Below are 13,523 nucleotides of genomic sequence, written 5' to 3' on the forward strand. Positions count from 1 at the left end.
ATCAGGTCATCTGTACCATCTGTGGTTTATTGCTGCAGCTGGTAGCCCCTCTCTTAACAGCATTTATGCAGAGACGGTGTGATTTACAGGTTCAAAGACATGCTAGTCAATGACAAAGCGGACACAGACACGCACTCTGACTGCACTAACGGGTCCCTCCCCTGTGGGAAAGCTGTCGACTCCACTTCTACAACTGAACGGAGCGCGCAGGGGTAGAATGGCTTAATGATGCTGGCTGCATCTCTTCCCTCTCACACTCACAAAGGGAGAACATCTTGGTAGTACGGAGGAAGAAGCCAGGAGAAAGTAAATCAATATAGTTGGCAGAAGTTGTCCTCTTGCCCTTTGATGCCTCAGCGTAAACAGAGAGACACTTTGCAGCCAACTGAACACACTCAAGTTTTTCACACCAGCGCTGGTAAAAAGCACCCACACTGAATATCTTACAAAGGCCAAGATAAAGACTCTGGGTGCTTTGTTTGTGGATGGTAACTATAAAAAAAAGAAGACTAAAGCAAGTATGGCCTAAGAGAAGAATGTCTTTGACTGTGTGTGACTTAACTTGACGTCTCTAAATCTGGTGGATTTTTTAAGAGGCTTGGGGGCTGGTCAGGATTGAGGTCAGCAACCACAAGGTCAGTTAAAACTCCAGAGAAGTATATTAAGACATCCATCTGGCACTGCTTGGAGGTACATCAAATTGTGGGAATGTGGATAGATGACCTAGACGTTTTGAGGGGGTATATATCTAGTGAATCAACCAAAATAAACAGAGTACAAAAATGTCCTCATGAAACCCTTGTTACATACAAATTTATGATAACATGACATGGAAGTACAGAAGGTTCCTTGGTATTCACTGTGTACAGAGCAGTACACCAACATAATTTGGACAACAGGAATAGCATTAGGCAAACTTTGGAGACAACAGCACTGACCAGCATTAAAACATTTGGTGAAATCATGCAATATATATAAACATTCTTATTTACATTTTTATACATTTGAACTGCTCTTCTATAATACAAAATATGTAAACATTTAGAGATCTTTTGGTCTCTTGACTCTGTGGATTTTTTCTTTTGTTCCACTTCAGGGGAGCATTAACAGGACCTTTTTTTCTACACCTGTCCAAAATGTGATGGACATTTGCTTTATTTTCATCTCCCCCGAACTGTATTCTGCCATAGTTTGTGTTCAGAAAACTAAAAAGCCATCTTCTTCAGGGGGTAAAATATAGTGGCTGTGACATTTCTTTGCAAGATTTTCTTTCTTACATCCAGGAAAAATCACAGAATCATATCAAAGCTGAGACTTTTACATTTTAAATTTCAAAGCAGCCACCATTCCAACACAGCTCATCCCTTGTATTGTGAACAGAGTAAAAGGAAATATATTCTTATCAGTGACTTTGAAAGGGGAGTCGCGACTAAAGGAAGAAGGATTACAGCAGTTATACAGGCTCTCCTTTTTCCGACAAGGACAGTTGGTGGATTTTAATGGTGGGAAGGTTTCCAACAGGAGGTGCCTGGGCACAGTTTGACTCCTGCGGGGGAGACCCACCACTGAGAATGCAGCAGCAGGTCCGGTGGAAGCTTTTACTGCAGAGCTTGGCCACTTTAGCCCTGCTTGTCTCAGCAGGTCCAGATCTGCCTGTGGGGCCTCCAGGAAAAACCCTCCACTCCCTGCTGTCCCTGGAGGAAGGGGTTCTGGACAGGGCCATAGAGGAGGATGGGCTGAGCCGACATGAAGCCCCCTTGCTGTCCAGGCCCAGAGTGAGGGGCTGGCTGTGACCTTGAGTTTGACTCTGAGCTGCATGCAGGTGATGATGGTGTGGTCTGGGAGTCGTTCTCAGGCAGTGAACTCCGAGTAAACTCTGGAAAGCTTTCTTAAACTCCTGGTTGGAGCACGGGTAGATGATAGGGTTGATGCAGCTGTTGAAGTAACCGAGCCAGAAGGTTATCTTGAAGACAGTCTCTGAAGGTTTGTATGCGGGGAACATGGCGCCTGTAGGGGCATTAAACACACAAGGGTGATAAACATTAACACAAACTCATTTGTCATCAGAAACGTGAAGTTTGATAAATAAGAAAACAGGAGTCATGCTAGCATCAGCTTGCTAACATGCTCTCAATGACAATGCCAACATGCTGATGTTAAGCAGGAAATATTTTCCAGGTTACATTACATTTACATTACATGGTTCAACTTAGTTTAACCTATTAGCATGCTAACACTTGGTATTTAGCTAAACGCAAAGTAGAGGTTTCAGCAACAGGTGTTATTGAGATATTTCAGTTACTTACAAAAGTGCTAAACTGACTAACTGAATATTACATCCCTCGAAAATCATTTAGATTACATTTTTATTGCTCTTCAAACCTTCTCCAGTAATCTGATGCATCAAAGGTTGGGTTTATATGAAATAAACACATGATCTGCAGCTAAACATATCATTGCTCTCATTTACATCCACTTAAGTCAATATATTTTTAATTGTTTTATCCAGTTTCCAATAAAAAAAAGCTCCCTACTTGCAAACAAGGTTAAGGATTTTAAATAGCACTGCTTTTTATTAGAGCGTGAGTGGGATCCTTAATGAAGAAGCAGAGAAAATGGCTTAACAGACACATTAAATGCAGGCCTGTGTGTCATTGTAAATGTAAGTGACTCTTCACATATCCAGTGGCTGCCAGTGAAACATTAAAATAATTAAATGGCTGACTGTGGCTGCAATATATCTATCGTTCTATCTTTCACCTATCTTCAGAGGTAGAAGAGAAGCTGTCTTGTGAAATGCTTTATTGAGCAAGCTGCTGCTGACAGTCAAATGTGGGCTTTTGAAAAAAGAGATTGTGATGTAGAGACTCAAAAGAAGAGGTGGAGAAGTGGAGAGAGTGTTGAGAGCAAATTATTTTGTGCCTGACTGTACCGCTCATATAATTTACACCCAGCTGTGCCAAAAAGAACAATTCTATTATTGCCGGTACTCTTGATAGATTCATTTTGTGAAAAAAAAAGACAGAAAAACAAGAAAAAAAGGTATCGCAGTTGTTCAATACATGTCTTGTCATGTCCAAAATCAATGAAAATCACTAGCTGTTGTCATGTGTGTACTCCAATTGTTGTGATGTTAACTTCAGTTAAAGCACAACATGTTCTGGGTTTAAAACACCCCAGCTTATGAACCCCTTCAAAGTTGGATGACCTGCAAAACAATATGTCTCTGAAAAGAAAGAATGCTTTTTGATAATAGGTACATGGTTTTGACTAAACTGCCACAAAATGGTGCATGCTGGGAGAGATTAAAAGAAAGTAAGGAAGTGAGGGGGGCATTTCTTGCCTGCAATAATACCAAACATTGTACCAATACAATTGCTGCCAATGTGTGAAATATGACTTCCATTGCCACATATATTAAAATATCCTAGTTAATTTTAGTTTTAAAACAGAATGAATTGATTTTGGCCACCGAACAAGCTATAAACACTACATGGATATATTGTGCTCTAATAAAGTTGTGGTGGTTTACGTGCTAGCAAATGCATTTTTATTTACACGGATCAACATTAGAATGAATTTGGAGTCTGTTTCTGTCCACCTGACAAATGTAATATTCATTCTCCTTTCAGCTTTGTTTTGGTCTCCACAAACTTAAGCAGCTAAATAAAAATCCACCATGTTCCATAGTGCAAAACAGTAAAGAGCTGAGGGGAATTGTAGAGGCAGGCAAAAGAGGCAGAGAGAGATGAAACAAAGTTCATGATTGATTTCTAAACATCTTAAGCCACAGGAAGTCATGAAGTTACTCTTTTGATAAGCAATGGCTTGCTTCCTGAAGTATGAAGGAAAGAGAACAATCCACAAATAAACACAGAGTTGAAACAAGTCGCAGTTTTTTCAAATGTTTGACATGATTAAATTCCTACCATCAATTTTTGCGTGATGACAAAACAATGTTTACCCCAATAAACCAAATTAAACAATAAGTTATCTAACTCTTCAAGTCAAAAGTAGACCATTGCCTGGTGATTCACTACTAAATCTAATTGTCCACAGACTTATGTGGCAGCGGTATGCAGTTTGACGCCAGAATTAGCAATGGAGCATTGGTAAAGCTGAGGATTTTCCTCATTTCCCAGTCAGGAGAGGCCAGCCAAATCGTAGCAGCTATATTTACAAGCATGAGAGCATGGCATATATAAAAACCCAGGGGGATTTGTGAGGTTTTTTGGTATATCTCATATCTTCTTGGTTCGGATTTCCATCTCCCTTTCCCGACACCAGCACATATTAGGCTGGCAAGCAGTGTGAATTCAAGAACACCTGACTCATCAAGCTGTGTTCTTGAACATTACATCAAGATCTGACACCAGTGTGATGACTTTGTCTGACATTCCCGGACATGAGGGAGTGAGGAAAGAGCAAAGAAATGGCTGTACACTTCATTGAAGGGTCTGTCCTTGAAATATATGTCGTTCTGAAATTCTGTGCTTTTGTTTACAGACAGGGGAGCACTGTCAGAGATCTGAAAGATTTATAGAGCCTATTTATAGAGAGTCTACCTGGCCAAGTCAAAGCATTTACTACGCCTTTCAAGAGGCCACAAGGCTCGCCTAGATGATAGTAGCTTCAGTGTGCTCCAGCAGAGAATTCAATTAACATGATCAAGCTATTAAATTCACCAGCACTTAAAAACCTGGCAATCGATAAATGGATCTGTAAAAAGAATGAATGGAGAGGTTAAATAGCTTTCTCAAAGTTGTCTGTGTGACTGCAGGTGTTCAAATATACAAAGCAGTTTTTTTGAAATGTGATTGATTAAAACATTTATAAAGCAGGTCGTCAACTGTTCTGTGCATCTTTTAAGGAGTAGTGACATTTTGAAAAATATGCTAATTTTCTTTGTTGAGAATGGCACTCTTGTTGCTGTTTTACATATGAATCTGAAGCCAGGAGTCAGTCAGCTTAACTTAGCTTAGCATACTGACTAGAAACAGGGGGAAACAGCTAGCTTACCTGTGTCCAAACTTAACTAAATCTTCCTCTAAAGCTCACTAAGGATTCTAGGAAGTTACTGCACCCAGCCAAGAAATAGTCTGACACGTGATCCCAATACAACCACAACCTTTTTTACCCTCTGGTAGTAAACAAACAAGCTATGACCTGTTCATTTGTGATCTGTTTTTTGATATCGGACTGTGATTTTATAATAAAACTAACAGCAAATACAACAAGCACAAAATGAACAACATAAATAAATATTCCATGTCCTATAAGGAGTAGGAAGAAGTAAATACTTATCAAGTCCTAACCCCTTTTTTATATTTTATCAATAACCTTTGTGGTAAATATGAATATTTCAGCTTTCCACTCCAGTGTTCATCACACAACTCAATCAAATCTCTCAAGTCAAAACCAAACCAAACAAATAAAAAACAACCCACACATCCTGACCCCTGTCTTACTATGCCAGCCCCCCGACCATCCATCCCATAACCATGCAATATATTAATTTTAAACATTCACTTAAAATGATTTGATGTTATATGTGTTTTCATTTCCTCATTATGGTTGTTACAGAGTAACCTTTGACTGTAAGACACTGATATTTTGCATTAGTCCTTACTAATTGTTTCTTAAACATACAAATTCCTCTCAAATTGTGTTGACTTTCTCTAATTTGAAACAACTTTTATACATACATATAATAATACATGATGACATATGAGACATATGATGACATGATATGACCCATTTCAACCAAATCTTTAAATTTTATTGCTTTTAATTTGATAATGAGTGGGTTTGTTGGTTTTCTTAGTGTTTCATCACACGTCCACACGTGGGAGCATAAAGGAACAGTATAAGGTGTATTTGAAGTTTCCTTTAGAGGTGCTGATAGGCAGATTTTTTTTACCTTTTCCAAAATGCCGAAATAGTCCTTTAACATTCATCATGTAAACAAATGACTTATAGGCTCAAAATGATATTTTTAAATCATACTGAGTTGATTTCTTTGGCTTTGCCCAGACAAATGCCAAAGAGGTCTTGGACTTCATGTGGCTCACAAAATTAAAGTATAATAAAAAAAAGGATTTTTAGACTTGGGACCTATTTTCAAATCAAAACGACTAGTAGGTTCAAAATTTTGGAATCCGTGCAGTAGATGGCTTCAGCCAGCAGCGGCGAACTGGCTGCAGTGGCTGCAGTGGCTGCAGTGTTTTCCTTCAGAGGAATTATGTCCACAAAAAGTGCTTCTTTCTGCCACTGACAGGCTCAGACTGCTATACCAGGTGTCTAACAACATCATGGAAAGGATCCCTACGAGTAACTCCAGGTGACATCCTTTGTTTTAAAACAAGAAACAGAATTCTCGCTCAAGGACAGTTCTTGTTCTGATGTTCTGAGGTGAGTTGTTTCATGAAATGTCGGTGGAAACAGGGGAGAGGAACAGGAACGTTTCTCCAATACAACAAACTCCTCTCTATCTCTCACTCTGACTCAGGTTTCCAAAGTCATCTTCCTGCAAGAACTCGCCTCTCACGAGATTTCAGAGCGAGAATTGTCCTTAAGTGAGACTTCAGCTTCTAATTAAAAACACAGGCTCTCACCTTTCCATGATGTTAGACATTTCTTATGACAGTCTGAGCCTGTCAGTGGCAAAAAGAAGCACTTTTTGTGGACGTAATGTTGACAGGTCCAATTTCTGCAGAGGAATACTTTGCAGCCACTGCAGCCAGTTTATGGCTGCCGGTGAAGCCATCTACGGCACGGATTCCAAAACATTTTGTAACTATGAGTCATTTTGACGATTTTGACACCAAAATATGTTATAGCTCCCAGGTTTAAAAATACCAAAATTATCCTTTAATAATCACATACAAGATGAACATAATGATACTCACCAATGGGTAGCACCAGGAAAAAGGGCAGCCAGCACAACACGAAGCAGCCAACCACAATGCCCAAAGTCTTTGCGGCCTTCTTCTCACGTGAGAACTTGAGCAGTCGTAGGGCGAAATGTGTGCGGCTGCGAAGGGCCTCGTCCTCTGATACAGTTGTGTTGCCTCTGTGTATCCTGAGTATCACCTGCTCTGAATCTGACTTCTCTGTCTTGTGGCCCTCCCTCAGGCCCTGGCTCTCTCTGTGAGCTACCACATATACCCGACAGTACATGACCAGTATGATGGCAAGAGGAAGGTAGAAAGAGCCCAAAGCAGAGAAGATAGCATAGCCCGGCACCTGTGTGATCTTGCAGACTGACTCGTCCTCAGGTGCCGGCTCTTTCCAGCCAAACAAAGGTCCAATAGATATGATGATAGACAGCACCCAAAGCAGCATCACTGCCAGCAGCGCCCTGCGTTTTGTCATTATAGTTGGGTAACGCAGAGGGTAACTCACTCCGATGTAGCGGTCAACGGAGATCACACAGAGGCTCATGATGGAGGCAGTGCAGCAGAGCACGTCCACAGCTGCCCAAACATTGCAAAAGGCCCGTCCAAAGACCCAACGATCCACAATCTCAAAAATGGCAGAGAAAGGTAGTACAGTGGTGCTTAGCAGCAAATCTGCCACTGCCAGATTAACTATAAAATAATGTGTGACTGTCCGCAGGTGTCGGTGACAAACTACTGAGAGGATTACCAAAATGTTTCCCACAATTCCAAACACAATGAGGAAACCGAGCACCAAGCCCAAAACTACAGCCTTGACTACGTTGAGCTCTGGGACTAAAACCTGGCTGCAGTTGGAGCAGTTCTGTGTCAGAGAAGCTGGGGTCATTTTGTCAAGCACAGGAACCATCTGTTCCAGTACTAAGCTGATGCTCGACACTGTCCTGTGAAGCAAAGGTGTACTGAAACACAACACACCTATTTCAGTTCACTACAGGGGGAAAAGGACATCAGGGCTTTCTCATAAAAGCCATTAGAGTAATGATCGCATTAAGACTGTCTTGTCTAAACATAATTTGAATGATGATGCCTCTGGCAAATGAGCCATTACACTGGCAATGCATCAAGAAAAATAAAACTACAGGACGCATGCAGAAACACCGAGAGAGAAGTTTAATATATGCACACAAAACCTACCTTAAACCTTAAAACTGAGTAGTTTTACGCTGCCGGCACAAAAACACTGTTAAAAATGCATAACATACGGTACAGACAGATGGGCGTACACATCTTTGCATGTTCTCTGAGCAAAAAACTGCAGTTTGGGAAGAAAATTTCATGTCCATATTCTTAAAAATTGGAGTGAGAAACCCTTTTCTCGGTACGATGGTACGTGAGCAATAGTTCAGTCTCTTCCTGTTGAATGCAGATTCACCTTCAACACGGGATTCAGCGACAATATCCAGCGCCTTTGAAAAGAGAGACAGACAAATCTGCTTTGAGAGAATTGACACATCCATCACAGCAGTCACCCCTGTTTTCCCCATTGCTTCATTTTTGCAGGTTGTATTTCTTTCTTTCCCGTGTTACCACGGCTCATTTCTATCAAGACTGTGGGAGAAGGACAATGTGTGAGCCACATTGATCACAGTCAGATCAATATGACCATAGCCTCATCTTGCTCTATCGACTAAATACAACGTGAGGTTGAGGAATAAAGAAACTGTTATCAGGACCGACCAGGTGCCCGTTTCACTGAATCTTCTGGGAAACATCACACCATTAAACCTCTAGATGGCATTGAGTCCAACGAGAATAGCTGGAGAGTCAACATTGCACCAGCCTCAGACTTAAGACCTAAAGTGTATTTTTTTGCCTTTTGTGTTTCTTCAACTGAACTCTACATCAAATAAGCCTGACCTCGCTTTTAATCCAAACTCTAAACAAATCTATGTCACACTGTGTCCTCTATATAGGCAGAGGTGTAACAGTGTTACAGTTTGACAAATAATTAACATGAGTTCATTCAGGTCTAGTTATATTGAGCCTTTACCTCTGAGTGGTTTTAAAGGAAAAGTTTGACATTTTGCTTAGTGATACCACTCTATAAATATAAAGCTACAGCCAGCAGGCAATTAATTAGCTTAGCATTAAGACTGGAAACAGCTAGAATAGCTCAAGCACGTAACTCCCCGTAAACCACAAATAATAGTCATTTTTACATTTAGGTTTTTGCATATTAAACAAATAATAATTAAACAAATAATATAAAACATGTTATTAGGGATCTTTAACATGTGCAGATTTTTTTAACCTTATGACAGCTAGCTGTTTTACCCTGGCCTTAACTATTTATGCTAAGCTAATATTCTGCTCTAGCTCCACTGTTAACGCACAGACGTGAGAGTGATACTGATCATCTCATCTAACTCTCACAGGAAAAGTACATTTCTTAAAATGTCACACTATTCCCATAACATTTGTCAGTGTTCCCCGTGCAATTGCAACAATCTAATTTCAAGAAAAACAAACAAAAAAAAGCAGTGCTGGAGGAGCAGTATTACACAATTTTGGCCTGAATCGCTCTCCCTCTGACTTTTAATGCACTGAACTGAATACATTTAGTTTTGAATGTTCTGTCCTTTGAGTTCTAAACAATGCCATAGTACCACTCAAACGCCTCTGTTTTGACAGATGTGAGATTAATCTTGTCTGTGCAGATTACTGACAAATGTGGATGTTCCTTACCTAAACATAGATTAGATGGGACTAGTAAAAGTAGTGAGGCCATGTGGCGATTTGCGGATTTTGTTAAGCTGCTTTATTTGAGGCTAAATTAAAAGTTCGTCTGAGTTGTCCTCTTTTCTGTTTCCAATCAATCTATCTATCAATCTATCTATCAATCTATCTATCTATCTATCTATCTATCTATCTATCTATCTATCTATCTATCTATCTATCTATCTATCTCTGTGCAAAGACAACGGTGAGGGTGAAGGCATTATGCAGCCCCCTCTTCTTTAGCCCCCTCCTCTCCTTCATTGCACATCACCACACTATTAACCACTGGATGACCTTTTCATCTGCACCCCACAAACCTTCTGCTGCACACTGGATGTACAGCTGTTTAACGTGTTTGATGGACTTTTTATTCCTGCGGTTATAGCTCCTGTGCTGGCACGATGCGGCAAACCCTGCATTCTGTGGGCATCATAACGCAGCACCTGAGAGCTTCTCCCACCCACTCAAGTAGAGGAAGGGGGGGGGACGGGGGGGTGTAACGGCGGCTCCAAGGTAATGACGACAATAACAGGGACAAGTTTAACCACAGGAGAATTGCTGGAGCTCATTACACCCTCATTTTGCACTTTTTTAAACATTAATTTACCTCAGCTTATAAGTATTAAGTATCCCTGCTGCATTAATTTGTTATATATTAAATATACTGTGTTACAATGAAGAGGAGAAAATAAGCTTGATGGATTTCCTGTAAGACAAGTTCCTTCATATTGACTGGATGCATTTGCTCTTCTCTATTTATGGTTATAGTTGTAAAGGAGTTTCAGGTCACTTATACATTACAGCATTTATGGCAGACATATGTGTCAGTGCCAGTAATAAGTGCTCATTGATTTTTTAACATTAAAAATAAAGTATCCTTACTCCCATAAAAGTATGGGAATAAGGATTGAAGCAGTTTTTATCAGATCAATTTGGGTAAAAAAGAAAGACAAATGAGCCTAACAAACCTCATTCGATTAGTTCATTCAGCTATTCAGACTTAAAATCGTGATTAAAATAATTAATTTTAAAGACATGTTAAATCTGGTAAGCTTATAACACATCAGGCTCCAGATAAAGCACCTGTTGATTTCATTAAATGGCACTTTGACTTTGGGGAGTATAGGATTTCAATTGGGATCCATATGGATCTGGTAAAGTAGGCTAATGCACACTAATTAGGCTTTGTTCCAGCATTGATCTGTTTAATATTCTTGCTCAAAGGCATGTAGTAGTTACTTTCCTTTCCTTTCTTTTTAAAATGTTGGCTGTCCTACCTGTTACAAGCATATTTCTCCACCACAAAATAATCTACAAATATAAGCTTTGTGTTTTTGGCTGTTTTCCAGGCAGACACATAATAATGTGTTGAAGTGGTTGATGGACAGGAATCCACAAAAATGTTGAGGACAGCTGGAGATGTGCAGCATCTCTGTGTCTGCAGTTATTTTAATTGGTCAGGAGTATCCTGGCTCAGATGTTATCTCAACCCCTTCACTGGTGTTGCTGAGCAATTCCCAGCTCTATAAGCTGTGCAGGACTTCAGGTGATACCTGACAGAAAGTGACACACACCTTAAATAAAATGACAGAGATAGGGACTTGAATGATGGTCAACAGTCATAGAGACCTCATAGTGCATTCTATACTACACTCTCTTAAAACTCCTATATAAAAAGTTGTGTGAAATCATATTTAAGATTTAAGTATAAGAGATTGGGGAAAGATTTAAAAACAACAGGGATATCATCATATTAATCAACTATTTATAGCTCAGTGCGACCCAGCCTTATTATTTTACACAGGCAACACCCGCAGATTGGAAATTACAGATGTTCAGACAGAGCCCATTTGACGAGATACATTATCCTTAAACATTTAACAAATTAAAGCCTAAATAAAATTTAAGTATGAATTAAGTAGACATTATTTTGGGCTCCCTGTATTTTTCTTAATCTCATCAGCTCATGTGGTCAATGACATAAATCCAACATTGCTGCGTTATTCCAGCACGGACAGCAAACAAAGAAACGCCTCAGCTGAATGAGAAATAATTAGTTTAAAAAAAGTATATCCCTTCACACTGCTTCAATTAAATGCTTGAAAATAAAACATTTCCAGCACTCACCTAACTTTGAGTTTGATTTTCACATGCCCACCGTTTGCCTTGGCCACGTTTGGAGACGGCTGTGATTGCTGAGTCGCGCCAGGAGACAGAGAGCCCTCACACGTCCGCCGGTTTAAAACGCCGGACCTTCAGGTGCTCCAAGTCTCTTCAGATGATGATAAGGACCAAATGACTCACTGCTTTCTCCTCGAACCACTTTCCCTCGTATATCCCCACCACCCACAGCCAAACCATCCTCATCCTCACATCCCCCCACCCCACCCCGCCTCAGCATCACTCCCTGTGCGTCATCACAACCGGTCACCGTCTAACCAAAAATACTTTTCATTCTGAAATGTTTGATTAACGAGCATCACCCACGTTGCCAACTGTCAAACTAAAGGAGAAACTGTGATTGGGAAAGTTTAATAATTATAGCGTCAGTATCGATAATGCTTTAAATACATCCCCCAAATTACAGGTGGAAATATTTAGTACATACAGGACCAACATAATATTAACTAACTACAATGGAGCCTACTTATGACGTAAAAGGGCTATTTTATATTTTATTTTACATATTATATTTTACATTTAATGAAGGAGCTTTCACCCCCATCTTCAGTGCTTTGCACAGATGGTGGTTTGTTATCTCTTAAAAATAATGGCAATTACCTCAGCTGGTATTACTCATTCATGCTTTAAAGAAATTGCTCATAAATAAAAGATGAACCTGTCATTTGTTGAATTGATGAAAAGGTAATCACTTTTTCTTTATACTCTGTGTGGTAGAATTAAGTTTGTTTGTGCGTAAAAAGATATTACTATGGCTCTTTAGGACATAAAAGCTCACTTTTTTAAGGCTTTAATTATTAAGGTACAACCTTTTATATTTTAAACTTTGTAATTCACCCAATATAGTATTTGTAACTGTTACTCCATTTTCTCTATTTCAGTAACAATATAACTGTACAAAGTAATCACTAAGTAAGGACTTTAATAGTCATTACAGCTTGAGTTATTTTTGAAACCCTCTTAATGACAGACTTATTACCTCCATATTCCCTAACATTTTGTCTTCTTCCCTTGTTCTTACTTATTGGTCCCAGTATATGTAGTGGTAATCAGTTAGTATTTTATTTATACCCCCCAGTACAATATAATTACACTGTAATTTGTTGGCTGTAATCTAAAGTATTTCCTCTTTATCCTGTCATGATAACTAAAAACAAATGCACATTTAAACATAACATAAATTGTATGCATAAGTGCTTTGATATTAATACTAAAGATAATCATTATTCTGCCATAGGGTATTATATACAGTTCTTGAGCGTCCTTTTCACTTAGATGTATTCAGTACATAGACTATAAGACTCTCTGGTCTATATTGCACAACTCAGTCAATACACATTTGTTAATGCCTGAGGTGTAACAGTGATGTGCAATTTATCTGGCATTGCAGTTTCACCAGGGACTGTATTATTCATCGCCTGTGCTTGCACTTCTTTTTTTTTTAGCTAAGCTATGATGAAGAGATGAAGCAGAAACATGTACACCAACACACCAGGAATAGAAACAGTACATTGATTTTTAATTTTTTGGACTGATCCCTTTCTTCCCACGGTGGACTAATCCTCAGTTTAGCCAGTTGGTTTATTTGTTGTTTTCTAGTCGGGTCCACATATGAATGCTTTACCTGGAGATACTGAAGCTCTCACTCAACTCTATACATGTACA

General features: G+C 39.4%; 1 protein-coding gene across 1 annotated transcript; it reads right to left on the reverse strand.

The window, feature by feature from the left end:
- Positions 1-785: 785 nt before the first annotated feature.
- On the reverse strand, positions 786-11,983 carry adra1aa (adrenoceptor alpha 1Aa). Its single transcript, XM_038702418.1, has 3 exons — positions 11,805-11,983; positions 6,909-8,365; positions 786-2,007 (listed from the first exon to the last, which is right to left on the reverse strand). The coding sequence occupies exons 2-3, from the start codon at positions 7,804-7,806 to the stop codon at positions 1,454-1,456; spliced, it is 1,452 nt and encodes a 483-aa protein (XP_038558346.1). The 5' UTR covers positions 7,807-8,365; positions 11,805-11,983; the 3' UTR covers positions 786-1,453.
- Positions 11,984-13,523: the final 1,540 nt, after the last annotated feature.

The sequence above is a fragment of the Micropterus salmoides genome, unplaced genomic scaffold (assembly GCF_014851395.1).
Source record: "Micropterus salmoides isolate LMB-PRFRI ecotype aquatic unplaced genomic scaffold, ASM1485139v1 Ms_hic_scaffold_7, whole genome shotgun sequence".
NCBI classification, from domain to species: Eukaryota; Metazoa; Chordata; class Actinopteri; order Centrarchiformes; family Centrarchidae; genus Micropterus; species Micropterus salmoides.

Bases quoted from the DNA above. Each gene is read 5' to 3' on its own strand.
- adra1aa (XM_038702418.1), bottom strand. From the start codon at position 7,806: ATGGTTCCTGTGCTTGACAAAATGACCCCAGCTTCTCTGACACAGAAC. The intron at 2,008-6,908 runs GTGAGTATCATT...ATGCCCCTACAG, and splicing joins TTTCCTGGTGCTACCCATTG to GCGCCATGTTCCCCGCATAC.